Source organism: Caretta caretta, chromosome 12 (genome assembly GCF_965140235.1).
Source record: "Caretta caretta isolate rCarCar2 chromosome 12, rCarCar1.hap1, whole genome shotgun sequence".
Classification (NCBI taxonomy): domain Eukaryota; kingdom Metazoa; phylum Chordata; order Testudines; family Cheloniidae; genus Caretta; species Caretta caretta.
This window is the reverse complement of record NC_134217.1, coordinates 37182240-37194847: the sequence shown is the minus strand read 5'-3', so window position 1 is coordinate 37194847 and position 12608 is coordinate 37182240. Positions and strand designations below refer to the sequence as shown.

The 12608-nt window shown below is 43.3% G+C and overlaps 2 protein-coding genes across 12 annotated transcripts in view; both read left to right on the top strand.

The window, feature by feature from the left end:
* The first annotated feature begins 44 nt into the window (after nt 1-44).
* COX4I1 (cytochrome c oxidase subunit 4I1) lies at nt 45-6930 on the top strand. 10 transcript variants are annotated; one of them, XM_048817159.2, is made up of 6 exons: nt 115-211; nt 1165-1289; nt 1902-1975; nt 3521-3685; nt 5711-5842; nt 6661-6930. In XM_048817159.2, exons 3-6 carry the CDS (start codon nt 1903-1905, stop codon nt 6795-6797), a joined length of 507 nt encoding a protein of 168 aa, XP_048673116.1. In that variant the 5' UTR covers nt 115-211; nt 1165-1289; nt 1902; the 3' UTR covers nt 6798-6930. The 10 variants fall into 10 exon arrangements, with proteins under 10 accessions (XP_048673114.1, XP_048673109.1, XP_048673115.1 ...); XM_048817155.2 differs by having other exon boundaries at nt 116-211; nt 3518-3685; XM_048817157.1 differs by lacking the exon at nt 1165-1289 and having other exon boundaries at nt 45-173.
* A 3175-nt stretch (nt 6931-10105) lies between these two features.
* LOC125620895 (dual specificity protein phosphatase 22-A) overlaps nt 10106-12608 on the top strand; it is a 46788-nt gene continuing 44285 nt past the window's right edge. The window contains exons 1-2 of one of the 2 annotated variants that reach the window (XM_048817147.2): nt 10106-10782; nt 10924-10999. In XM_048817147.2, coding sequence (XP_048673104.1) covers nt 10979-10999 — 21 coding nt within the window. In that variant the 5' untranslated portion in view covers nt 10106-10782; nt 10924-10978. Of the gene's footprint in view, nt 11000-12608 lie in introns of both variants that reach the window. The other variant, XM_048817146.2, reaches the window with a different exon arrangement.

Sequence of the window (12608 nt, the reverse complement as noted above, 5' to 3'; positions counted from 1 at the left end):
GCGAAGGGGAGGGAGTCCTCCGACGTCCCACTCTGCACCGCGGCGCGGCTCTCTCTATTTCCCTCCAACCGCCTCGCGCTCCGCCGCTATCCCGGCGGGCCGTGCGCCAGAGCGTTTCCGCTTCGCCTCTCTCTCGTCTCCGGCTCGGCAGCCGCGTAGAGGACGGTCGCCAGGTCGTTGGCAGGGGCGAGTGAGAGAGGCCTTAGGGCGGGTCAGGCTCCGTCTCTGTGGAAAGCGGGGGGCACTGGTGGGGGAGGAGGGTCGCCCGGAGCTATCCCTGTGTGGGGGAGGGGGCATCCCGGGGCGGGCGGGAGGGCGGGGAGCGCGGTGGCGGGAGGCCCCTTCTCCCCCCCCCCCCCCGGTGTTTCTGTTTCCTTGGCTGCACCGCATACGTCTTGTCCCGCTGCACAAGCCCCTGCGGCCTCCGCCTCCCGCTTCCGTCGGGCGCGCCCCGCCCACCCCTGCGGGTAGGGAGCAGCCGGCTCCCCGTGCGCTGGCGGGCCTTGCACGCCGCTGGCTCGGCAGGGGGGGTCGAGTCAGTGGCCGAGTGGCGCTGAAGAGCCAGGCCTGTGGGAGGCCGGGCCCGGGAGATCGAGCTGGGTGCTCCGCTCTAATCAAGTGGGGGTGAGGTCCCTACCAGGAAGAGATGATTTAATGACTGAAAGCTGATCTGTGCTGGACAGGACCCAAAATACAGACCGTCCGTGCTCCAGAGAGCTTCGTGCTAGACTGGAGGGGTCGTGCTAATTTATTGGCTTCTCAGTGCTCCCATCACTGTAGTGTCTGAGCATTTTGGAAACGTGAATGAATTTTTGTTTGGGATGCTTCTGGTGGGAAGGGTACAAACACAGAGATTGTAACTTACTAAAGTTGCAGTCTGAGTCATAGTCAGACATAGAATCCATGTTTATTTTAGTCCTAGATCAATGTTTCTAAATCAGTGGATTTTAGCTCCCCCCATGCCCCTGGGAAGTCCCAAAAGGCACAGGGGGGAGTGGTGTTGGAAAGCGTTGAAAATTTTATAACAATAATGCAAAGACAAGCTAGCTCCTCCACTTCCCCATACACCGTTACCTTTCAAGGTCATGTATTTTGTCAGCCTCTTGTAACACACACAGATTATATAGTCATATTATAATTGATACTTTATTTACTCTTTTATAGTAAATGTAAGGAAGTCCTGACAACTTTTAATAAGGACTCACCACATGAAGAGGTTGAGAAATCTGGCCTGAACCAATGCCTTTAATTATACAGTATTTGGGATTCATTGGGAAGCGCTGAATAAGGTGTCTAGGATTTTTCTAAATGTATTGATCTTATTGATTTGTCAAGATATCTTCATCACATTCTCCTCAAAATGTTAAAGAAAACAAATTTGCCTACAGAATTAAAACCCCAAAACAGCAGCATCTTGGTAGTGCAAATAATTATTTTTAAGTGGTTTTAGTAACATGGGCAAAATATATTAAATACTCATCTTCACAATGATCATTGGCATTGTGTCTTGTTTGAATGCTTGTTCCACTGTCAATCAAAATCTAGTTTTTCTGTTGCTAGTAGGCCTTGTAATGACTCCATGCACAAAAGGCTAGGGTATATTTCACAACTATTGAAATAAAAATCTTAATTATTTGTAACTTCCCCTTCCAAGATTGCATCTGAAATCTCTTTCCTTCTTATCACCCCTTCTGCCCACGAGCCCTGGTCTGTTGAAAGGTCATGAAAGCGTTGAGGGGGTTTGGGCAATTGTGATTTCTTCGGAGAAGAAGCCTGGAAAAAAACACATCGGTCTTCAAGTACATTGTTATATTCTAGTAGATGGAGAACAGCATTCTTCCAATTGTATCTATGAATTTGACATCTTTTAACTGGTAATTTTCTATTTTTTCTCCCCTTAGAATGTTGGCGTCTAGGGCATTTAGCCTAATTGGCAAGCGTGCCATTTCCACCTCCATCTGCTTGAGAGGACATGGTAGGTAACTTGTTTAATTTTAAATATGACTGCAGAAGAAACTTAACATTTTAGGTGCCTCTTCTTAAATCACCCAGTATGAGCAGCTTTAAACTTTGTAAAAACAAGCATTCTAAAGCCCAAGCTAATCACTGGTACAAATAGCAAAGACTGAAAGTCCTCTTAACAGCAGAAGCTGTTTTTTTTAAATGAAGTGTTTGGAAGCACTTCACAAGAGGATCACAGAATTGCATTTAAAGAATTTTTGTAACAATGGCCATTAAAAATGCAATTTATCCTCTCTTAATGTTCTTATATGCTGAGCAATATGAAATTTCTCTAAAAACTTGAGTTAAAAGTACACTGAGATCTGTAATTGTTCTGAATTCAGACGTAGCTCTGCTATAATAGCAATTTCTATGAGAGCCAAATGTGGTTTGTTGGCAGCACACCGTTATTTGGGAATATTCTTTTTTTTTGGTTGGTAATTTGGTACTTTAAGGATATTATTTATTGACCCAGCACCCAGGCTGGGCATTTCAAACTCAAGTGTGTTTGGAGAGGATGGGACATTATGCAAATATCAAGCAGTGACTGTGAAAACAAGGCAGCAAAAACCAAATCAAGGAGCGGTGATGCACTCTGATTTAAAATTTATCTACACTAAGGACTTGTCTATACTGGCAACGTTAAAGTGCTGTCGCGGCAGTGCTTTAATGTGGCTTGTGTAGTTGCGGCAGAGTGCTGGGAGAGGCCACAGCGGTTTTTTCACAACCCTGAGCGAGAAAGTTGCAGCGCTGTAAAGTGCCAGTGTAGACAAGCCCTAAAAAAACTACTTCAGCACAGCTGCACCTGAATTCTTCTGTCAACCTAGTGCTGTCTACACAGGGATTTAAATTGGCTTAGCAATGTCAGGGATGTGGATTTTTCACACCCCTGACAGATCTAAAGTGACCTAATTTGCTAATGTAGACCAGGCTTTACTTGTCCAGTAACTGATGATCTGTGCCATCACCAGTAGATGGCATCACAGAACTACAATAGCCTTAGAGCGATATTGGATTAATAGAACCTAGACAGGGTAATCTTATGAAATTGTATAGGAAAATATAACTTGAGTGCTTTCTAAATATTTAAAGGAAGATTGTCAACTTTAAATAGAGTAAAATTTTGGGAGGGAAAAAATAGTTGAAATTAGTTTCAGGTATCACAAGTTCCTTTGAGACCCTTTGCCAATTTTTGTAGTCTGAAAATATTTACTAATGGGTATTTAAAAAAATAAATAAATCTCTCCTTTGATGCTGTGATACACACACAGTACACAAATTGGATAAAGAATTACTCTTTTAATCTTTAAATTATAGTAATCTTACGTGTTTCTTATAACAACAGTAGTTGAAAAAAAATCAGACAGAAGCATTTCTCCCCTTTAAAACTTCTTACTTGGCTTTTTTTTTTTTTTTTTTTTTTTTTTTTTTTTAAAAAACCATAGAAGTTCAGGTGTGCTCTCTTGGTACTTTTGGATTCTGCACATGTGTACATTTGACTCTCTTATCTCTTAAGCAGGTGTTGCGAAAGTGGAAGACTTCAGTCTTCCAGGTTACACTGATCGTCGTGACATTCCTCTTCCTCAACTGGAATACGTAAGGAATCTATCTGCTGAGCAGAAAGCCCTGAAAGAAAAGGAAAAGGCATCATGGAGTGCCCTCTCTACTGATGAGAAGGTTGGATGTAGGTACTCGGGGCACTGGAAAAATAAAATACAACCCTACTGCTGAAGATGATGTAATCTGTTCTGTTGTGCATACAGTATTGATGGACATATCTCAGGAAACAGATGAACAAAGAAGGAAACCTCCAGCTCTCTAGTCTTAAGCCCTGATCCTGGAAATGGATCTGTGTGGGTGGAGACTCTTGGGTCAGTTTGGAGTCCCATTGAAGTAATTGGAACTCCTCTGTTGGCAAAAGCCCTCTTCTCCCCTCTCTTCCCCCCCTCCCCAAATCTGATTGCAGTATCAGTCATCTATTATAGCAATCTGAGTCCTGATTGTCTCAAAGGCTTGCCTTTTTTAACTCCCCGTGGTACACATTGATGCCTTAAACTCATTGTTAAAGGCCCCATGGTAGTTTGTATAAAGCTAACTCTGTTAGCAAATAGTGATGTAGATGCTGTGTCTTGGGGTTACTTGAATCACCCTGCAAGTTCTCTCCTTCACTTTGGGGTGTCCCAACTGATAGCTGTTCTTAAGAACGGCAAAGTAACTGCTCATTTTTGATTCCCAACTTAAGCTGTAATGAGTTTAGGCTGTATGCTATGGTCAAGGACCTCAAGCTGTGCATGTTGCCCTACTGCTTTCTCTGGTTTTCTGAGAATCCTCCTGCTCTTCTTAGAGCTTTAGAAGCTTCTGCTTCTTCCCCTGTCCTCCTCCTTTCTACTTTACACCCATTTTTCAGCTACCATCTGTGTGTCCGAATCCTTCAGGTGGAGGGGTCACTGCTGAGCAGTCAAAGGCACTTTTTAACTCCTGCAGGCTTAAGTTGCTGGCTGAAGGAGAGGGAAGCTGGTGAAACCCAGGTTTCACACTGGGTAGTGGAGAACATTTAACACCTCCCAACTCCCCTGCTTATGTAATTAGAAAAGCTGAGTTTGATTATATGATTCTTTATTCTGTGATGGGGAAACAGCTGGGAATATAATTTGTTTTCGCTTGTTGCTAACAGCAGCTGATATTAATTGCAAAGTATACTGCACAGAACGGAAATATTTGCATACTTTTAGTCTGTGATTAATAAAGTATTAAACCTTAACATTATTGGCTAAAGCTCAGACTTACACACAGTCATCTAGAGTTGCAGGTGAAACTGTATCTTTATACCAGTCTGTTGTGTTGAGGTATCTAGTGAGGGTTCCCAACATCTTGGGATCTATGTACAATGTGTACTGTCCTATCCTCTTTGCCAGTGGCATGAGTCTTACGCCACTTCACCATTGTAAGGTGTAATATGTTTGTCTTTCTGAAGCTTCTCTACATATAATAAATTATATTTTTCAAGATACCTTAAACATGGATGAAACTAAGACTCTTTAGCAGAGTAGAAATAGCCTTTTAAAAAACCTCAAATGCAATTCAGCCCCCAGAGTAGCTGCAAGACAATTCCTGTTAAAACAGAAGAACTATGCATGGAGTCAGGAGATGTGGATTTTATTCCTGATAGTGTCACTCACTCTGTGACCTTGGGTAAGATCATACAATCACTACAGTGCCCTTGACTTTCCCATGTACAAGTGAAGCTGAAAATAGTGTCTGAACTCAGAGGTGTGATGAAGCTTAATGTGTGTAGAGTGCCATGAGATCTTTGTGTGGAAGATGGTCTAGAACTGAAAAGCTGTTATAACTTCTGTGCAATCTAGAACAGCTCTATAAATTAGTTTCCTCTCTCTATATATACCCTACGCATGCACAGGGATTTCAGCCACTTCTGTGCCAAGCTGAGTGATTCATACTGTTTGTTTGAAAAGGGGGATTAAAATAGATATGGCACAGCTGAATTCCACTATCTGTAAACTTGTGGAGAAAATAAGCGATTAAAAAATATTCCAAAAACCTAATAGACTCAAACAAATGTACTGTAGTTTCTGTAAGATGTATGTTCAGTCTCAGGAGCCATGTGCTAGTTGTTAAAACTCAGGGGAGAAGTCTTTTGTGCAGCTTACAAATAATGCAGTAAAAAAGATTGATGCTCTCTCCTTTTCAGTGTATCGTATCAAATTCTGTGAGACCTTCGCTGAAATGAATAGGGGATCAAATGAGTGGAAGACTGTTAGTGGTGGTATGCTCTTCTTCCTTGGCTTCACTGCCTTAATTGTCATTTGGCAAAGACTGTATGGTAAGTAAACAACATGTTCTTAATTCTTACACACTAGCTCATACCTATTTTCAATTTAAAATTTTTTTTCCTACCGTAAACTGTGCTTAGAACTCCAAATCTTGCATGATGCTGATAGACACTGATTCAGGAAATGCTGAAACCTTAAGCCATACTGGTTTCTACAAGGTTCTTTCCTATCCGCTTTAAGCAGGTAAATAACTTAACCATCCAGGAATCTTAATCAGATGTGTTTGGGGAAATCGTATTAGTGTACCAGTGATCACACAGCTTCCCCTTCCTCCTTCAAAACACAGTCCCCATGCGGTAGAATCAAAACTCATCCCCTTCTGAGAGTTTGGCTTTATTTACAAGAAAACTAAGAACCATAAAGCAGACTCCAGCCCAAGCCTTCTCAGCATGCTTGGCTGCTCCTAGGGTTCCTCTAACCCTCAGAACTGCCCAGCTCAGATCCTTTCTCTCAAAGATAGCCACTCTTGCTCTCCATCACAGAGAGCAGTTAACTGAACCACCCACAACAGTGAGTTGGCAGGACTCCTCTTGCATCTCCCTGCTGTCCTGACATCTGCTAACAAGGTGAAGTACAGGAGAAGGTTGCCCCTTCTTACAGCATCCGCGCCAATCAACAAATCAGTAACTGGACATTTAGAATTCATGCAGGAAACTAAATAGATTTTATGGGACTTATTCACTGGGTGGGTATTTTAGTGTGCATTATCAGCTTTGAGTTGATAAAAGTGCATTTTTCATGAGATCAAATAGATGGCATTGAACATCGTTGTGTCACAATAAAATCCCAACTGAATTTTGAATTTCAGTTTATGGTCCTGTTCCTCACACCTTCTCTGAGGAATGGGTGGCTATGCAGACCAAGAGAATGCTGGACATGAGAGTTAACCCAGTCGAGGGCTTCTCGGCCAAATGGGACTACGACAAGAACGAATGGAAGAAGTAAAATCACTCCTGGGATCACTGGACCTGCTGTCCACTTGAATTTTAAATGATTCCATTACCTACATGTGACCTCACTGCTTATGTACTGGAACAAACTCCATTTAAATGATAATAAATGTCTGGTTTACTTGAAAGTTTCTTGTATTGATCTTAAATGCTTTCAGTTGTGTAGGCTGTAATGATTAGTACAATTTTCTAAGGGGCAAAGTCTTTCTAAGTACTACTGAATTGTCGTGGATTGATGGCACAGCATTACAGGTTCAGTAAAAGGGAATGATACACCCGTGTGCCCAGTTATTTTTAATTTAGGGGGTCTTATTTTATCAGAGAATAACACCAAAATTAAAAATGCAGTTTAAAAAGCTCCAGTACATGACCTCACCCTCACTTATTTTACCGAAATAGTGATGTTTCATGCCGCTGTGTACCAAGTGCTTTTATCTAAGCCATTGGCCCTGGAAATCCCAATATTAAGTGGTGGTTTAGCTTTCATTAGCACAAAGCATTTGGAATTCTTGTGGCAAGGGTTTAACAGAAACAGTCTGAAGAAAATGTATCTAAAGTGTTTCTGTTGCACAGCCAGAAATCATTCTGGCTACATAAAGATCTGAACTGCATTCGGTACAAGCAGATCACAGCTTCCAGGAAAGCTGCTGTGGGCTATCTTCGTCCACAGATAGAATTTCAGAGTGCAGAACACAGTCGCTTGACAGATTTCAATCTAACTCCATTTCCCCCCTCCCCCCCCGCCCCCTTTTTTTTTTTAAAAGGAAACTTGGCTAAGAATTTTCATTGTCTAGCTTCTGACCTCCGTTTTCATTCTGACCCATCGTCAGTTCCACACTTATACTGTCATTTTTGGAGGGCAGGGGAAGTTTATAATAAAGTGGGATAAGGAGAGGCCTCTAGCTCATCTGTGCTTGGGCCTGGACTATTTTGTTTTTTAAATGCAAATTAACAAAACTTACTTGAGGGAGAAGAGAAATATCCAAGATGTGGCAGTGACTATATTTCAGTATACACATTTTAATATTTACAGTCAGCCTCTCATCCCAGAGGGTGACCGTGTAGATGGATTGCTTCTTCATCTCTGGAAGAACATCAGCAGCACTAAAGTTTTTAGAAATGAGTAATACCTTCTCCAACAGGAATGAGCTGTTTACCTAAAATCCCTTTGTATTTACCTAAACTTGGTCTGAACTCATTCCAAGGTCATACCCTTTCTCTTGCAGCAATGGCATAATGTGTGAAGCAATTTAGATGTAAAAACAATGTGTCCAGCTGGGCAGGGGGAAGTGCTTCAATACTATGGTGACTGGTGCTAAACAAATCCTAAGGTAGCTAATCAGTGCCCCATAACACATCACGATGTCAATGGCATGGTGGAGTGAGCCACCTCTGGCGTCACTTTCTACATCCTGTAGCTGCTGGATTTTCCCTAGGGAGACCCCTATCTAACAGTGACCTGTGTCATAAAATTCCTGTGGGCAAGTCTTCGGGCCAAAATATTTAAAAGTGGTCTCGGTTTGTGCACGTTAAAAAATCCCACTCAAGCATGGTACCCAAAAATTAAAGTGTTTTACAGTAACTTTCTTTGTCAGTTTCCCTGCCTGCAAACTAGGAGACAATGCTTCCTCTTTGCAGGGGGGTGTCCTGATTCTAAAGCCAGTCACGCGTTTGGCATTCCTGTGCTGGGGTGAGGATGGTCAGAGAGAAAGGTATACATCAAATAATTCCTGGTCCCTTCCTTGTGCATATCCGATGTCTACTGTACCAGAGGTCAAGTGGTCAATCTTTGTTTCAGGAAATGAACTTTTCAACGTGCATTTAATATAACAATTAGGGGGAGATTTTCAAAGGCAGGCAGATGCCCCACTCCCATTGACTTTCAAGGGAAGTTACTCTGAAACCTGTCAAGGGAAGTTGTGTATCAAACTCATCTTTGAGCATTTTGAAATGTCTCCATCTATGTACACCGGGCTACCACAAACTACTGGAATGTATATCACAGAGGTGAGTGTCGTATGGTCAGTTTAGCAGATTCACCATGTTAGTTGGTGCAAAATTCTGTTGCTCCTGACTCTCAGCCTGGAAGAGAATGACAACAGTGAAATTCAAAGGACCTGTCAGTATCCTGTCAACCAATGTTGGTGCCTTTTGTGGGTCATGTCAATTCGATACACTTTTTTTTATTTTTCAGCCTAAATAGGGGCATTGTCATACTCTTCCCCCGCTGCCCCCCCCCATCTGTTTTGGGAATTAGAATTAGGTCGCTACCATTTTATTGTTTCCAGAGAATCTGATTGACTTGGAAGATGATGATTTAGGGGATAATGCGGACATTCCATCCAATGCTGGAGTGTAGATATCTGATTGCCCGGTTTTAACCACTATGCTGAACTGCTGCTGCTTTGTTTTTCTCAGTGCTAAGGGCCTCTGTTGTGTGCTACTGACGCTTTCACAGTGAAAAGTAATTTTGTGCCTCTTCAGAAGAGAGTTTGTTTCGGCTTCCTTGGAGGGGTTGATTGGTCTAACACCTCCCTTCTCCCTCAGGGTTCAGAGAGTTAGTGTTAGCAGCCGTGTTAGTCTGTATTCGCAAAAAGAACAGGAGGACTTGTGGCCCCTTAGAGACTGACCAATTTATTTGAGCATAAGCTTTCATGAGCTACATTTACTTGAACATCTCTTTCCCCTCTTCCCTCCTCATTGCAAAAAATATCATTTAAATACCATGGGCCAAATTCAGACTGTATTTCTTTGTAAATCTGGAGTAATTCCACAGGTGAGAGAGACATGCTTTGGAGCTTACAGGGAGCTCTTCAGGTCTGGGAAATACAAGGTGAAACAGATTGTTTAGCAGCAGTTAACATATTTCAAGGGATTATTCATGGTGAAGTGGCCTATTAACACCCCTCCATCATGGGGAGGGCTGTTAGTTACAGTAACCCAGCGCTAGGGGTTAATTCTCTAGTTATAACCCTGATAGTTGTAAGAAGCCATAAATCCAGGGTCTCACTTCAGTCCATGATTTTTAGTGTCTAGCAAAGTTACGGATTTAAGCTTCCAGGCTCATCTTTTGAAGCTGTGCCGTTTCCCTTTGCGGAGGTGGACTGACAGGTCATAGATAGGGATCGCTTTGTGAAAAGTGTTCGCCCAGGTGGGGGGGTGGTGGTCTTGTCTTCTATCATTTCCCTGCGTGAGTTCATTCGCGAGCGTGCACTGCATGCGTAGGAGCCATGGATCTTGAAAGGGGCGTTGATCATGGTGGCAGTGGAGATTTGTCTGACGATAGCTTAAGTGAGAAGAGAACCCAGCCCTAAAAAAGGAGAGAAATGAATTGGTTCGGTAGGAGGTATAGTCCAGACAGCACCTTAGCAGAATGTTGCCCACCAGGTGAGCTCAGTTTTGCCAGGAAGCACTTGGGAAAGCAGTGAACAGATGTCTGGAGCAGATGGTGAGGGGAAGGTAGTGGGGGGAGGGAGATTTAAACTGTCTGTCAGGTGAAAGGGACAGAATGCAGCAGCCCTGGGGATAATAGCCAACTGCAGGCGGGTAGGTGTCCTGCTGAATGCCCTGGAAATCTGCATCAGCATAGGGATTGCTTGCTGCTGCTTTGGCCCGGCATTAGCACAGACAGTGTCTCACTAAAATATTTAAATCCTCTTCCTGTGCTACATTTCTGCACCACTACCGAGCTTCTGAGCACCTTCCTTTGCTGCAGCAGCTGCTGCAGTGAGATCCAGGACTGGACTGGCAAAGGAGAGGGGAAAGGCACCGTACTGTGATGAGTGAATGACTAACTCCAAAAGCTTCCCCAGAGCCGGTGTGCGTGCGAGAGTCTCCAGAGGGACAGGGAATCCGGAAGAGAAACTGGAGCCACACACATCCTGGGAACCTTCCTTCGTCCAACTCTGCCCTGCACTGGCTGTAGTGCTCAGTGCTCCCTCGTCCCACTGAGACCTAGGCAGAGCTGCTGCAGCTGGCAGGTGAGCTGAATTTGCTAGCGCTTTGTAAACTCCTACCTAGTGCATGCAACCCACTCTCTCCTCTTGGCAGCTGCCCACACAGCTTTGGTTTGTCCTTTTTGGAGGAGGCAGATCTCACTGTCCTGATTTGTTTCTTTGCAGGGAGTCCTGGTTACTGAGAGGGAACCTGTGCCCTTTGCCTGGGGAAAGCGCTGTCATGGGGACTGGAATGAGCAAGGTACATTCACCTCAACACTGCAGCTGTTACATTTGAGGCAATAACCCTGATGCTTATGAAGAACCTTTTACTCCTGTCCAGCCTGCTGCACTAGCCAGTAAGGAAAGAGGGGATGCCCTAAATGTGATCTGATAAGTCTTTCCCTTCTATGCCCTGTATGATTCTTACAGCTTAAAGAAAAGGAGGACTTGTGGCACCTTAGAGACTAACCAATTTATTTGAGCTTAAGCTTTCGTGAGCTACAGCTCACTTCATTGGATGCAAACTGTGGAAAATACAGAAGATGGTTTTATACACACAAACAATGAAAAAATGGGTGTTTATCACTACAAAAGGTTTTCTCTCCTAATTTCTTCTATTTCTTCTAATATTACCAGCAGGAGAGTGGGGTAGGGGGAGAGAAAACCTTTTGTAGTGATAAACACCCATTTTTTCATTGTTTGTGTGTATAAAAACATCTTCTGTATTTTCCACAGTATGCATCCGATGAAGTGAGCTGTAGCTCACGAAAGCTTATGCTCAAATAAATTGGTTAGTCTCTAAGGTGCCACAGGTACTCCTTTTCTTTTTGCGAATACAGACTAACACGGCTGTTACTCTGAAATCTCACAGCTTAGAGGCTTACTGTAGTTTTCCCTGGGAAAAGAAAAGAGATTTTTAAAACAAGCAATGATTCTTGGATTGCTTATACCTAGATAGTAAACTCCTTGGGGTAAGGACTGTCTTTTTGCTCTGTGTTTGTACAGCATCTTGCAGAATGGAGTCCTGATCCAGGACTGGAGCTCCTAGGTGTTACCACAATACAAATAAATAATTTCCTGGAAGGGAATGATAAAACCATTAGGAAAAAACGTTAAAGTTAGACTTGGTCTGGACCTTCATTTCTTGTTCTTGGGGTAATAAAAACTCCACACCATTAGCATCTTTAAAGCCAGTACTCACCAATCCGGTGAGCCTATTAAACCCTAATTCACTATTGTGCCCATGTGAGAGGGAGTGAGGTTGTATTTTCCCCATTTTTTAGCCAGTTATATATATTTTTGGTCTGTTGCTGTCACCTGGATACGATTCATTGGGAGAGAAAGAAGATTTTGATGGGGTGTTTGTTACTCTAGTGCAGGCAGTGGAAGGATCGATTACTGTTCATGTCCCTAAATAACTGGGAGAGGCATGACTTATCTAATTTAAAATTAGATCCTGGAACTAACATAGAGACACCGGATCAGCACAGACTCTTGCCACCCTGTTCTCATGCTGCTGCATCGTAGTATAACACCAGTTTCACAAACAGGATGGCTGGCATCCCTGCAAGAAAGGTGGGGGCTTTTGTTTTATGAGAACTTCTCTAAAGACAGCCTGGATTTAAAAGTTGTCACTCGTCTGACAAACTGTGGCCCTGGTCCTGCAATAAGAGCTCTGCAGGGGATACCCTTTCAGGATTGGGGCTTATGTCTTATGGCTCCAAATGCAAACCTCAGAACTGAAAACTCGAGGGAAGATCAGAGCTGAGTATTTGGGGACTTGCTACCCTGGCAGATCCAGCGCTCTGCTAACAGCACTTTTATCTCCCGGGGGAGGGGGGTAGGTAGGTGCAAAAAGAACGAGGAGG

Bases quoted from the DNA above. Each gene is read 5' to 3' on its own strand.
- COX4I1 (XM_048817152.1), top strand. From the start codon at position 1,903: ATGTTGGCGTCTAGGGCATTTAGCCTAATTGGCAAGCGTGCCATTTCC. The intron at 1,976-3,517 runs GTAGGTAACTTG...TTATCTCTTAAG, and splicing joins CATCTGCTTGAGAGGACATG to CAGGTGTTGCGAAAGTGGAA. The intron at 3,686-5,710 runs GTAGGTACTCGG...TCTCCTTTTCAG, and splicing joins TACTGATGAGAAGGTTGGAT to TGTATCGTATCAAATTCTGT.